Source organism: Meleagris gallopavo, chromosome 14 (genome assembly GCF_905368555.1).
Source record: "Meleagris gallopavo chromosome 14, MGAL_WU_HG_1.1, whole genome shotgun sequence".
Classification (NCBI taxonomy): Eukaryota; Metazoa; Chordata; class Aves; order Galliformes; family Phasianidae; genus Meleagris; species Meleagris gallopavo.
In genome coordinates this window covers 19455042-19469676 of record NC_139417.1, presented here as the reverse complement: position 1 = coordinate 19469676, position 14635 = coordinate 19455042, and the positions used below count along the sequence as shown (strand labels likewise).

The 14635-nt window shown below is 46.2% G+C and overlaps 1 protein-coding gene across 4 annotated transcripts in view; it reads left to right on the top strand.

The window, feature by feature from the left end:
- TMCC1 (transmembrane and coiled-coil domain family 1) overlaps positions 1 to 10469 on the top strand; it is a 75093-nt gene extending 64624 nt beyond the window's left edge. For all 4 annotated transcript variants that reach the window (XM_085235696.1, XM_085235695.1, XM_085235697.1 and 1 more), the window contains 2 exons: positions 4015 to 4150; positions 6132 to 10469. In XM_085235696.1, coding sequence (XP_085091822.1) covers positions 4015 to 4150; positions 6132 to 6446 — 451 coding nt within the window. In that variant the 3' untranslated portion in view covers positions 6447 to 10469. The remainder of the gene's footprint in view (positions 1 to 4014; positions 4151 to 6131) is intronic.
- The last annotated feature ends 4166 nt before the right edge of the window (positions 10470 to 14635 follow it).

Below are 14635 nucleotides of genomic sequence, written 5' to 3'. Positions count from 1 at the left end.
AATGAGCAGGTCACACAAGGAGCTCATGGATTAATACATTGAGAGAAAGTGCATGAGTCTAGGTTCTTGTTTGACAGCCTCCATCTTTTAAAATATCAGGAAGATAAAAGCCAATGTGAGATGTCACAGCAGAGAAGATGTTCCTGCCCTGTGTGGAAAGCTGGCACTTGTTTCTCTGGCCATTAACCCTTCCTTTTCTTCAGAAAAAGAAAGGAAAGATGGAAATGGAAGCTGATGTTCAAGATGGGGGACTCAAACTAATCGTAGCCTGCCTTTAAAAGCTATTAATGCCTCATAACTCTGCTGTGTTTCTGGACGCTTTCAAAGCACTGAGTCCTAGTTTGGGAGTTTAAAAACGTGTATTTTAGAGAAGCTTTTGATTATAGGGCTACGTGGAATATTTGCATCATCTGTATAAACTGGAAGAAACAAAGCAGATGTTGTGATGTTTTCTCATCCAGTCTTGGTCCATTTCCTTGTTCCTAGATGTTCTGCTTTTCTGCAGGTTCTAGTCTGTTTTATCTGCGTGCTCATTTTGTTTCTGCTTATCAGCCAGGGTCTGACTCACTGGTGTTCCTTGACCTGCTCCATCTGCCTCCTGTCCTCACTGCAGCTCTCCTTGTCAGCACAGCTGCTCTGTCAGCCATCTCCGCAGGCTCTGCTGGTGCAGCCACTCCAGCCCTTGGCCCCGGGGATGCCGGACCAGCCTGGCAGCACCCAGAGGCACGTGTTGGCAAAGGATGGCCCCACGAGTCGTGGGGGCAGGAGGACTCTGGCCTGCGCCTTTGCGCTCATTGTGTTGCCTCCATGCTGGGAGCAGGCCCTGGAGCAGCCTGCCGCTTATCGCAGCAGTTGGAAGGTGGCTGTTGTTTACTGATATGAGCAGGGACTTTCTGTGCTACTGAGATTGACATAAAAGTTCCTGCTGAGTGTTTTCATCTTTCTTGTCCCTTCAGGAACCTGTTTGTACACAGTGAAATAATGAGCTCATGCAACTGGAGTGTGGCCAGGCTGAGGTCTTGGGCTCCTTCCCAGCCCAGCATCCTTGGAAAGTGTGTTCCGATCCCCCACGTTCCTGTCAGAGAAATCCACCAGCTGAAATGCTGGGAGCTCACACTATCCTTGTCATTTTGTTGTTGGGCTTCAGTCTGTTCTCATTTATTTTAAAATAGATCAAGTGTGCTAAAATTCTGGGACTGGAAGACTGAAAAGTATAAGCTAGGGCAGCAAATGCTTTGTGCTCAGCATAGAAGGATCTTCACCCAAGTATGAAGCACTGAGATGTTTCCACAAAGCTATTTTCTCTCACCAGAAGAGGTCTTGGAGCCGAAAGCACAGCATGAATAGTGACACAGAGAGCAGCTCTGCCCCTTGAGTGTTGCTTAGATAGAAGTCTTGGAATATACTGCTAATAGGTATTGCTTTTAGCTATATTGCTCTGCTGCTGGAAGCAGTGTGTTCAGCGGCATGAAAAACATATTTGAGAAATAAAAGTTGGGTGACATTCTGTAGGATATAGCCCCTCCCTCCAGAAAAATGGTATCTCGAGAGCTGTTTGAAGAGAGAGATATTAAACCCTCTGTTTGTGTGTACTGTAAAGATCTTTTAGCATTTGTTCAGTAAGTTTCTTCACTTGCCAGAGCACTCACTGAACAGAAGTAAAATGTCTTCATCATGGCTCTCTGATGCATATGCTATACTAGCTGTGTATTTTGCAGCTATTAAAATGCTTTAAATGCCTCAAAGCTCTTCAAAAATGAGATAGCTGTAATCCTTTTTCTTAGTAATTTTTAAGTTAGTTCCCTGATTTCCAAACAACGAGCCTCAGAAAATATGTGGAAATCTGACCTGGCTGTTCCCAGTGAGGTGCTTCCACGTGCCTCGGCTCAGCTGAGCACCCAGCAGTGTGCCAGTGCCTTCCGTTCGAGCGTCTCTGATGATGGAATAAAGGCAACAATTGTTACTTTTCTATTAGATAGAAAAGTTTCTGTGCTTGTCAATCTAGACTCCAGAAATTTTAAGGAGAGATTTCACACTTTGGAGGGTTCCCTTATGTTTCCTGTAGACAGGTAGACAGGCAGTTTTGAACTTATTAAAATACGGTTGTTTCTTTTTAAAGAAACAGGATTTAAGCTGCTTGGCAACAGCTGTTTTGTGAAGGGGGTTGATGTAGGAGGTTAAAGTAGATAGTCATGATGTTTTCAGAAATGGTTTAGTTCCTTTTGGTGTGAAAACCCACTGGAGGACTTTAAAATACATTAACAAATGGAATATGTTTCAAGTGATTGGTGCTGCCTTTGGGACTCCTGAGTGAGTTTAGTTGTGCTTTCTTGGTTGATGGCAAGTTTTGTGTGTTTGGTTTTTTTTATTATTTTTTTTTTTAATGAAGTGGAAACAAATGGCAACATTAATTATGTGGGTTCCTTCTTCATTAGCCAGCCTTCACGTGACTGCTCTCATGCTCCAGCTTGTAGTTCCTGGGAAACCAGTTCCCTCGTGTGCCCTGCTGCAGTGGCACAGCAGCCCTGGCACCTCCAGGGTCAGCTGTCTGGGGCTCACTGCTGCTCAACCACTTGTTGGAAACTGTTCTGCTGTGCCTGACTCCTCCTTTTTACTTTAAGTGGTTACTGCATTGAGAATGTGAATGAAAATTCGCTTTAGACTTTTCCGTTTAAAATAAAAACCCCAAAGCGTTGTTCAGTACTAGCTTATGCCTATGGATTCTGAATATGTAGCTCATGAAGCACTAAAAAACTTGGGAGGGGAAGCAGAGTTTTAGGTTTACTTTCAGAACTTAAATTCTCATTTATAGAGAGGTAGTGCTTATTTGTTTTGTGTGTGTACATCAATTAAATTAGGCTGGGGTCAGAGGGGGACAGAAATTAAGGAATTATCTGTGTTGAATTCCACACAGATTTCTCTGTTAGTAGTATCGAGAGCAGACGATAAGAGCTGTACTTTAAACTTTTTCCAGTGAGCACAGTCAGTGGAAATCAGAGTGGGAAGAGCACGGTGGCTGCAGTAGTTGTACCCATACCTTCCTTGGCATCAGAGCATTGCTGATAACGGACCAGGAATGAGGAAGCGGGGGGGAGCACAGAGGAGAAGGCTGGTGTGTTGTTGGCTGTTCTCACCCCTGGGCTAAGCTCTCTTCAATGTTTACCTTTTGGGAACAAGACAAATACTTGCCCAATTTTTAAAGCATATTGAAACATGAGTTGCTTGTAAAGGGCTTGAAATTCTGAGGATGAAGTGCTGCATACAAATACAAAGTATCCCTAATGCATTTTGAAGATTCTGAAATAACATGAAGCTATTGCTGAAGTCCGTTTAAAACTCCTTCAGTGAGAAACAAAGCTTTCTCAGAGATGTCATAAATCCTTTTTTGTGCAGCCCTCTTCTGCCAAATTGCTCTCAGACTGCTCACCATAGCAAACTGAAAAATAAGCCTGCAGTTCAGTGATTCGTGTGTCCTTCTTGTAAGTAATACACTGATCTTTGCTAGTTAGCCTGAATCATTTGCAAGAGATTAAAAATACATCAATAAATCAGACCTCTGTGCAGTCTCATGTGTAAAGGCTAGAATATGCTATCATGTTCTCCAAGGCATGTTACTGCATATAATTTCATTGTCATTTTTATTGCAATTACTTTTCCAGGGATAGAGGAAAATGCTTAAGAGTTTATAGTTTTAGAAGGGAACTTATTCCGGTTAAAACAAGAGTTTGAAGAATAAATACGCTAATTCTGCATTTGATTTCTTCCATCTCTTTACAGTTGTCCTCTCTGCTTGTTTTTCCCTGGCTTAAAACAAGACTAATGCTATCTTATCTGGTAGAAGGGCTTTCTTGAATTCCCAGTGGGAGGCCCTCACATTATCTATAAAGCAAAATTCTGTAGGCACAGTCATTTTTAAATAACAAGTCTGTGGTATTCACTACTCAGTTGTCATTGGTCCAACAGTTGCCTCCCTCTTCTCAATAAAGCTGCTGTACCATGTCATCTCATTTCTAGATGTGAAAGACTCGAAGAGCAGCTAAATGACCTGACTGAGCTCCATCAGAATGAGATCCTGAATCTGAAACAGGAGCTGGCCAGCATGGAGGAGAAAATTGCCTATCAGTCTTATGAGCGAGCCCGGGACATCCAGGTGGGTGACAGAAATGGGAGCACTGAAGTCATTTGGGATGCATTTCTGTGTCATGAATTTTAGAGCAGTCACCAAAGATGTTTCAGGAAAAATACAGTTGGTTTTGTGTATCCACTGCATTTTGTCAGGAAACAGTTATTTCTGTTGGTTTGCCCAAATGCAGAGATAGTTTTAAAAGAAAGGTTTCTTCAGTGTTTTAAGGACCAAAGCTAAGGATAGTCCGTACGGTGGGAGGGCCTTCCACAGACCCAATCAGACACAGAGCAAAGACCTGGGCAATGATCTGAGCAGCAGCTAGACCTTGTCAAGGCCTACTCAGAAACAAACCTGTCATCTATTTTAAATTCTTGCTGCATTTGTTTTAGCAGGCATCTCAGCATAGATAACTGACGTGAGATGTTTGTAACGTGAGTGGAGAACTGTAGGTCAAAGTTCCACCCAGGTGAGCGCCTTTGCAGAAGGCAGGCCTGGCTGGTGGCTTGCAGGCTCAGCTGCAAGGCGAGTTGAGTCAGTGTCCATTTTGGGTTCCTTGCTTCTTGCAGGTGTTGTTCAGTATTACCCGTTACCTTCAGGTGCCATAACTGAAGAGAAGCCCTTGTGCTTCATTGACTTCCACAGATGTTACACAGAGGCAGAGAAATGTAACAGATGGCAATGACTTTTAAGTTAAGTTCCACAGAAATCAGTGTCTGTGGCCTCAGGCAGTAAACAGCAGTTTCTCCCTTTGGGGAATGTTGCAATATTCACATTTTATCCTCCTTTCTAATTTAATGCAGCAGGAAGAATTGAGGTTGGAAACTTAAACTGAAGAGGGATATTCTCAATAGCTTCTTCTATTCTTCATTCCCTGGCTCATCACTTTTAGTATAAACTTCAGCACAAGAAGGGACCGGCTATTCCGCAGCATTGCTGGGGAAAAGATAAATGTTCAGTTTTCTTGCGTGAAGGAACAGTCAAGGGCATAGGCTGGTGCTGCAGAGGAGCAGCAAGAGAGTTTGGTCTGCAGGCACAGGTCCTGGTTCTGATTTGATCATCAGTCTGAGGGACATCACTGCTCTGCTCAGACTTCTGACTGTTACCAAAGTCAACATTCAGGTCCTGGGAAAAGCAGTCCAGAGGGAGCACTGAGGGCAAAACTGCAACTTCGTATCTCTGTGAGCAGGTTGCCTTAAATTCCCCTACTTGTTCTAACCCACCCACTGCATGTTGGTGGTGGCTCTGTTGGCCAGGTGTGGTAGCAGCCTGCAGCTACTTCTGGTTGCCAACTGGGCAGCCCCAGCACTGCATACTCAGAGCCTTCCCTGGGCTTGTTCAGCTCAAACAGGATGCAGCTGAGCCTTTTCAGTTATTGTTGCTGTTGACTTAGTATTGTGCCAGGCTGAATAGAGGGTTGACTGGGAGTCAGATGAGCACAACCAAAGGAAAAAAATGATGGAAATGAGAGGCTCTGGGAACACGCAGAATGAGGGAGGAAGAGGAGTGCTGGCAGAACACAGTGCCGTCATCCCCTCGGGGGTCTCTTGAAACAAACTGAGGTGGGCAGCCCTCCTTTCAAGTAGGTGAAGGCTGTCTGCTTGCTGAAGGCTCTGTCTTTCTTCCTGTGGATCTGACCACAAAACAAGAAGGATGGTAAGACCTCTGCCATGTGCAAGGACAGACAGCTTATGTGCAAAGTGTTGTAGCAAAGCCTGGCTTCTGCCAAAGCTGTCACCTTACGCCTTCAAGACATTATCAGGCATGTGAGGTCACACGGTGTCTTACACGCTGCCGCACTTAGTTGATGAGGACTCCTCAATCACATGAAGTGGCACCGCCTCTTCTCCTGCTGCAGGATATGAAATCAGCGTCATGACTTACATCCTGCAGAAGGTGCATGAGGAAGGTGGCCCTGCTGTGGTTTGGTTGCTAAGATGAGAGCCCTGGGCTGCTGCAGCATCAGCCCGTGAGGTGCTGGAACCGAGCGGTGTGTTCTTATCTACAGGAGGCCCTGGAAGCATGCCAGACCCGCATCTCCAAGATGGAGCTACAGCAGCAGCAGCAGCAGGTGGTGCAGCTGGAGGGTCTGGAGAATGCCACAGCCAGGAACCTGCTGGGGAAGTTTATCAATATCCTCCTGGCTGTCATGGCCGTCCTCCTTGTCTTCGTCTCCACTGTGGCCAACTGCGTCGTGCCCCTCATGAAAACTCGCAATAGGACGTTCAGCACTTTATTCGTAGTGGTTTTCATTGCCTTTTTGTGGAAGCACTGGGATGCCATCTCTGGCTACTTGGAACGGTTTTTGTCTCCCTCCAGATGATGCCATGAGGAATCGGCTGCATCGCCCCCTCCCAGCACACTCTGTGAGCAAGCGTGGCAAAGATTAGTCAGCAACTACTCCGCTGAAGTTTTAAAGTGTCTGAGTGAATTTGTTTACATTTAGAATAACGTTTTTTCTCTGCGAGATGCATTGCAATAGTATTTTTTAGATTTTATTCAAGAACTCTTTTTGGCGAGAATCCCGGATAATTTTTATGTAGCATGGTTCTCTTTGGATGCAAATCTTAAGATTCTTTAAAGTGTACAAAATAAATAAATAAAACACAGAAATTTGGAGCATACCAATGGGCAATTTAAACTGTGGCTTGAACTACTGTACTAAACCTGTCAGGAAGAGGAAAATGTGATTAACTTAGGATGAGCAAAAATAAATGTAGTGCACGCAGCCTTGAGGGATGGTACCACAGCAAACCTGTAACACTAAACTTTTACTGTGAAGTCTGCTCACATTCCATGTCCAATTGTATGGGTTCGGAGTGGTTTCTTTACCAGAAAACAAAACAACGTGTGGATCTCTTTCCCGACTCAGCGTCTGGGTTCGCCGATTGTGCTGACCTGACTGAACAGTGACTTTCTATAAGGCTGGTTAACTTTGCTAAGTGTATGAAGTGGAAGCCTCATGCCACATACAGAAACTGCACAGTCGTGCTACAGTATTTTGAAGTAGTCCTTGAAACACTTACCTTGAAGCAAAGCCCTTGGTCGCACTTTTAAGGTTTTTTTTTAATGTATGTATATTCACAGATTTAAAAAAAAAATCCAAACAGCATACTTGAAGAGTGTTATACTCAAACTCTCAGTGCTTCCTTATCGTTTCTAATAGGATTTTTTATTATTATTATTATTATTATTATTATTATTATTATTGGGTTGTTGTTGGTTTTTTGTTGTTTTTTTTTTCTTTGAAGGGGTTGGGAGGGTCTTTTTTTTTTTTTTTTCCTTTTTTTTTTTTCCTTTTAAATAAAGAAGCGATGTTTTTAAATGAAGAAATGTGTGAATAATTGTAAGCTGTCTTGTCCTGAAACAGTTTTGAGGAGGGCAGACGGTAGTTTCTAGTGCCAGCCTGTCTGGATTACAGTGCTGTTCGTATGCCATTTGTGTCCTCCCATGCACACAGATGCAGCATCAGGAAGAACATCCATCCTCTCCGCACTTTCTTGTCAGGCAGGTGTTTGTTTTCTTTCTTTTTCCAAATGTGAAAGAGAATATGTTTATATTTCTTGCTTCAACATCATCTTTCATTCCTGGCCTTGGGTTAAGAATAGGGAATTTCTTTGCATACCTTCTTAGGCAACAGATTCTTTTAAGAAAAGAAATGCTGAATCAACAGTCTGCTCACAGGAATGATTGCCTCAGAAATATCCCTAATTCAGTTTTTAAATAAACTCCTAAAGAGTGAAACCAAAGTTTTCCTCCTGTCAGGCTCTAATCAGATCATCTGTGTAGAGATTTTGTAGACTGTATCTGTGTAGTGTGCCAGAGACAGCATCCTCTTCTTTGTCTGTGAGGGCAAGCACTTGTGTAGGTACATTTTCCAAGTCTAAAGGAAATGTCAGCTTCAGCCATAACTCGCAGGCCCAGCAATGCTGCTGTTGCTGATGGATGTTGGTACTGGCAGGCAAGGCTGCATGTCTAAGGAATGTGGATTCACTCTGGTTTATTAAAGTTTGGTGCCCCTTTCTAGCGTTACAGTGTCAAGATACAGCTTCCATCTCCATGAAATGTTAACAGACTCCAGGAGTCTTTCAGCACCGTTTGTGGTGTTTACTCAGATGTTGCTGTTATTCTTCCCTCCAGGTTTATGTTCTCTCTAGGAACTAAATGTTGCTCAGGTGACCTAGACCAGTTGAGATCATACATACACATACATGGAACATGCATTATATATACTATATTTGTATATGTGTATATGTGTGTGTGTATATATGTATATATGTATATATATGTGGGTGTATATATATATATATATATATATATATAATATATGCCATGCCATGATGCAAATTCTGGCCTCTAGAAATTCCCCTGACTAGGTTAACTGACTGCTGGCTGATGTAAGCCCTCCATAGCTCACCCATTCTTCCGAGATTCTTTGTATGTTCTCCATACTCTCAAAAAACTCAGGTACCCCTGCAGGGATCCCAGCACGCCTGCCTTTGTCACTGTATGCACTAATCTGCTCGTACTTAAAACGCAAATTGCCAATTGCAGCTTCCTTAAGCCAAAAAGAATCATTCTTCTCACAGAGTTGCAGACAGAGCAAAGGCTGCATAACCATTCCCTCTCTGGACAGTTCTAGCTCAAGTGAAACTGCATTCTGTTTACCATCCTCATCTGGCTGGTACAGATCACATGGATAATCACCTTCTTCCATTAGGTTTTGTCAGAAATAACAGCATGAATAACAGTAAGAAATAATTTGGTACATAACTGAAAAGCGTTGTTGCCTTTATTTGTGGTTCCTGGCCTCTGCACCTCTGTTCTCCTCATTTTGGTCACTCTAAAAGAGCTCACGGTAGGTTTTCCTGTGGTCAAAGCAGGAGGCAATTGGAAGCCAATGGACTTGGAGGCTCAGTGCCACTAATCTGTAGTATCTGAAGGCAGTGATTGTCTCTCTTCTTTATAACCTAACTTCATTTAGCGTCTCAGCTGTGTCACTGTCAGTAAATGCCATTTGCTAATTTGCCAGGTGTAGGCTTAATAGAAACTTATCACCTCAAAACTGTTTGGCGAAGGCCACGTGTATGTGGTTCTAGACTGTGTCTGTCTGTGTCTCTTTCTCTCTCGACACTTTTTTTCCATTCCAGAAAGTCACCTGCAGTAATGCCACACATGATGCTGCATCCACTTTTCTTATCCTAATAGGACTGCCATGTGTTTTGCCTTTTGCGTTAGCAGAATGTTTTGGGGTTTTCCTCCCTCTTCGATTTGACGGTCTCTGACAATTTCTGATAGGTTAACGATGATTATATTGTTGGAAATGTGATTCTAGCTTTAAGGCTCCCTTTCCATGTAAGTGGTTGTGTTTGCTTTCTTGATTAAGCATTCCTGGATGAAGCGTAGAAGAGTACGTGGTGTGGGTGTGCACGTGTGAGAACCTGTTGTGGACCTTCCTTATGGATGTACACTATTTTAGTGACCATCTCTGAGTTGCAGAATGGTTTCCCCAACATTTCATATTCAGAGTTGGAACAATTCTGGAATTACTTGGACATGTTTAGCACATATCAACTTGGGATATGAAAAGGGAAGAATACAATGGACTGTGTTAGTTGGGAAAGCAGCAGCTCTTCAGAGAAATTCTGAGGCTTGAGTGAAGTTCATCTGTTTTTTCCTATTTGTTTTCTCAATATAAAAAAAAAAAAAAACCAAAAAACAAAGAACTCGTCTTGATGCAAAAAAATGACTGGTTTTGATTTGATGAATTTCCCTTTCCTCTCAGCTTCATTAGTTTAGTTTAATGATACCGAGCATGCAGATACAGCAATGATTTCATTGGTTTATTCCAGTCCTGTGAGTTTTAGGGTCTGATCAGATTAATTAATTGAGTTCTGTACATGTTGCACTGGGACAGAAGAGCACTGTCTTTCAGCTTTGACAAATATGCATTTTTTTAAATTAAACAAAAAGGCAGCATTATAACAAAATAAGCCAAGCTGCAAAGGGGTCCGAGATTGGGTAATTCTGGCAGTTTTTAAGTGAATTCTGAATGTGGCTAAAGAGTTAAAACCGTGTGTCTGTGTCGTGCGTGCCAGGTGGTGTAGTGGTAGGCAATTGATTTAGCTGTAAGTGTGTTTTAAAAGTGTAAAAAATAAACTGAAAAACTCACTTGCACGGATTGAAGAGTACAGAAATGACACGTGAACGTAACACTGTAGTTTGTAGATCTTAAGCTGCTAATTGTTGAGAGAGATTTACATTTGTCTTGTCTGATGGTTGCAGATTTATCTGTGACACTTTTACTGTATATAAAAAAAAATTAAATAAAGACCTCAGCTATTAACACTGGATTAATTAGAATGTTTTCATGGGGCTGTGGGTACCAGACCTGTCTGTGCACCCCTGGGAGTGTGTGCACGTGTGTGCGTGTGCATGTATGTGTGTGTCTGTGCATGTATGTGTGTGTGTGTGCATGTATGTGTGCGTGTGCATGTATGTGTGTGCGTGTGCATGTATGTGTGTGTGTGTGCATGTATGTGTGCGTGTGCATGTATGTGTGTGTGTGTGCATGTATGTGTGTGTGTGTGCATGTATGTGTGTGTCTGTGCATGTATGTGTGTGTGTGTGCATGTATGTGTGCGTGTGCATGTATGTGTGTGTCTGTGCATGTATGTGTGTGTGTGTGCGTGTATGTGTGTGTGTGTGCATGTATGTGTGTGTGAGCACATATGTGTGTGTGTGCATGTATGTGTGTACATGTATGTGTGCGTGTGCGTGTGTGTGCATGTATGTGTGTGCATGTATGTGTGTGTGCATGTATGTGTGCGTGTGCATGTATGTGTGTGTGTGTGCGTGTATGTATGTGTGCATGTATGTGTGTGTGCATGTATGTGCGTGTGCATGTATGTGTGCGTGTGCATGTATGTGTGTGTGCATGTATGTGTGCGTGTGCATGTATGTGTGTGCGTGTGCATGTATGTGTGTGTGTGTGCATGTATGTGTGTGTGTGTGCATGTATGTGTGTGTGTGCATGTATGTGTGTGTGTGCATGTATGTGTGTGTCTGTGCATGTATGTGTGTGTGTGTGCATGTATGTGTGCGTGTGCATGTATGTGTGTGTGTGTGCATGTATGTGTGTGTGTGTGCGTGTATGTGTGTGTGTGTGCATGTATGTGTGTGTGAGCACGTATGTGTGTGTGTGCATGTATGTGTGTACATGTATGTGTGCGTGTGCGTGTGTGTGCATGTATGTGTGCGTGTGCATGTATGTGTGTACATGTATGTGTGCGTGTGCATGTGTGTGTGTGCATGTATGTGTGTGTGCATGTATGTGTGTGTCTGTGCATGTATGTGTGTGCGTGTGCATGTGTGTGTGCATGTATGTGCGTGTGCATGTATGTGTGCGTGTGCATGTATGTGTGTGTGCATGTATGTGTGCGTGTGCATGTATGTGTGTACATGTATGTGTGCGTGTGCATGTGTGTGTGTGCATGTATGTGTGTGTGCATGTATGTGTGTGTGTGCATGTATGTGTGTGCGTGTGCATGTGTGTGTGTGCATGTATGTGTGTGTGCATGTATGTGTGCGTGTGCATGTATGTGTGTGTGCATGTATGTGTGCGTGTGCATGTGTGCGTGTGCATGTATATGTGCGTGTGCATGTATGTGTGTGTACATGTATGTGTGTGTGCATGTATGTGTGTGTGCGCATGTGTGTGTGTGTGCATGTATGTGTGTGTGCATGTATGTGTGTGTACATGTGTGTGTGTGCATGTATGTGTGTACATGTATGTGTGCGTGTGCATGTATGTGTGTGTGCATGTATGTGTGCGTGTACATGTATGTGTGCGTGTGCATGTATGTGTGTGTGTGCATGTATGTGTGTGTGCATGTATGTGTGTGTGTGCATGTATGTGTGTACATGTATGTGTGTGTGTGCATGTATGTGTGTACATGTATGTGTGCGTGTGCATGTGTGTACATGTATGTGTATCTACATATGTGTGTACATGTGTCTGTGTGCGTGTATGTGTGTGTGTACGTGTATGTGTTTGTACATGTATGTGTGTGTTTGTACATGTATGTGTGTGTGTGTATGTATATGTGCACACTCCTGGCCTGCAAGGCTTGAGGCTCAGCTTGGAGGTTGGGTGCTAAGAGGTGACTCTCCCAGGTGTGCTGCCTATTTCGGAGCTGCACGGATCCTGGCTGTATCCTGATCAGCCTGCGCCAGTGGGGAAGGGCCGGGGCCGGGGCTGGCTCTCACGTGTTTGGTTCTTTTCTTTATGGGTTGGTGGGATGAGCTCAGTGCTAACCTGCACGCGTAAAGGGGGGTGTGCTTGTGGCACAGAGGGGCCGAAGGTGAAAACCCGCAGCGAGGAGCGCAGCGGAGCGATCGCCCCACGCACGTGGGGGGGACTGACGGCAGGACGGACAGGAGGACTGACGACAGGACTGACGGCAGGATGGAGCGGCTCAGGCGGGCGCACAGCACCATCACGCAGCGCGAGGCGCTCCGACGCACGGAACGGGCGGCACAACAGCGCTTCTGCTGAGGCACCCGGGCCCCGAGTGCCCGAGACTCGAGCGGGGCCGTGAACCGTTCTCACTTCAATTGTTTTAAAAGATTGTCGTCGTTCTGACGCGATCTACTTTCATCTGAAAAAGTCGCAGGCGCGAAGCCGCTCGGAGCGCTCCCGCAGCTACGGGCGCTGCCGGGTCGGGCCGAAGAGCGCGGGACGCGGGGCGCGAGCCGCCCCGGTCTCTGGCGCCACCTGGCGGCCGCGCGGCGGCACCGCGCCCCGTCCTGCGCCGTCTCGCGCGGCCCCGCGCCGCCGTCCGCCCTGCCCGACGCCGCCGCTGCGGTCGCTGCAGAATTACCGCGCTGGTCGCTGCCGCTCGGATCCGCGCCCGTGTGCACGCGAGCCCACGAAGGGCCCCGCCGCAGCCCGGCGGGAGCTGCTCCGCGCGTGGCGGTGGCCCGCACACGGCTCTCATGACGCTGAGACGCGGCCGCGGTTGTGACCGCAGTGAGAGTCATTTGCCCGACCCCGAGCTTTCCTCTCCTCCTCTCACAGAGTGCCTGGGGTCTCCTAAGAAGTAGCAGAGCGCTGTTCGCTGCCTCACCCGACGCAGCCGAACCAGCCCGGCCCCGCTGAGTTATGTCTGCCCCGGGCCGCCACGGAGAGCGCACATAAAGGTGCCTTTGCTGCGGTGCAGGACAGGCTCCGAATAAAAAAGGAGGAAAATCATGAGACTGGGACGTCCTGTAGGGCCTGGATAGAGGATGCACAGAACAACGGCCACATTGATAAAGCCCCGAGTCCTGCTGTGGCTGGGACAGAGGGACCCTCACTGCGCCGTGGGGTGGCGAATGTGTGGAGCCGCAGGGATGCTGTAAGGCTGAGCAGTCCTAGGATGCTCTCTCCTGTCATCAGAATGCTCCTCATCTCCTTGCCATGTCCCTCACCCCAGGTGCTGCTTACTGCCAGTGCCTTCTGCTAATCACTAATTAATGGGGCCTGGTAGTAGACAAAGCCAGCACCACAGTGGGGGGGACGGCACCGCCTCCAGGGCAAGGATGGGGTTCAGTTGGGGCTGCAAAATCGGCAGCCTGTGTCTTTGACAGGGCACTGGTGGGGAAACACCTCATAACAAGACATATCCCTCCAAACTCACAGCGTAGTGCTGTGACCAGAGAGCCTCAGTCCCAGTGGCAGCAGCAGAGCAGCCCTGTTTGTGCTCCAAGAGACTCTCCAGGCAGTGCCTCACCCCTTGGGCTCATGGGCTGAACTGCTCTTTTTGCCACACTTTCCGTTTCCGCTACTTGTGGCCATCCCTGCAGGCCAAAGCCAGCTGCAGCTTCTAAAGATGCCATTCTCACTTCACCACCAGCTGCTCCAGCTCTGACTCACTTCCTTTCCCACTGCACTCCATTTTGGCCGGTGCTGGAGGAAGACCCACAGTGAGCAGCCTCAGGCACACTCCGGTCACCTCCTCCAGCAGGAACACACCACATAACACTGCGTCACGCACATCACGCTGAGCTCAGGCTCTGTGAATGCCCCTGTACATGCTATCCCTGCCGCTGCCTCTTCATAGGAGCAAGCAAGCCCACATGGATCAGTTCTTGTATTTGTCTCCTCTTATTGCTGGCACTCAGCCTGCTTGCCCCGACTTGGAATGTTTGATTCTTGTCTGCAGCACCCGGGGACACTCAACATTTCAGACAATACAGGTTGCTGTCACCACATAGGTTACCCATTGCTGTTGCACCTTCAAAGAAGGAAGGTCTGGGCAGGTCCTGGGGGAGGGCTACATGTTTTACACCAAGGAGGCTCCTAACACACTCAGACCTTTGTCTGAGGATGCAGTAATGAATCCTCAGGGCCTTCTGCCCAGCGGCCTGGAAGGGCAGCCCTCTACCAGCTCAGCACAGAGTTGGAGTGGCACATCTGAGGGGACAGACCGTGGCTCTGGGAAGTGGGCCCTGAGCCCTTTGGCCATAGGC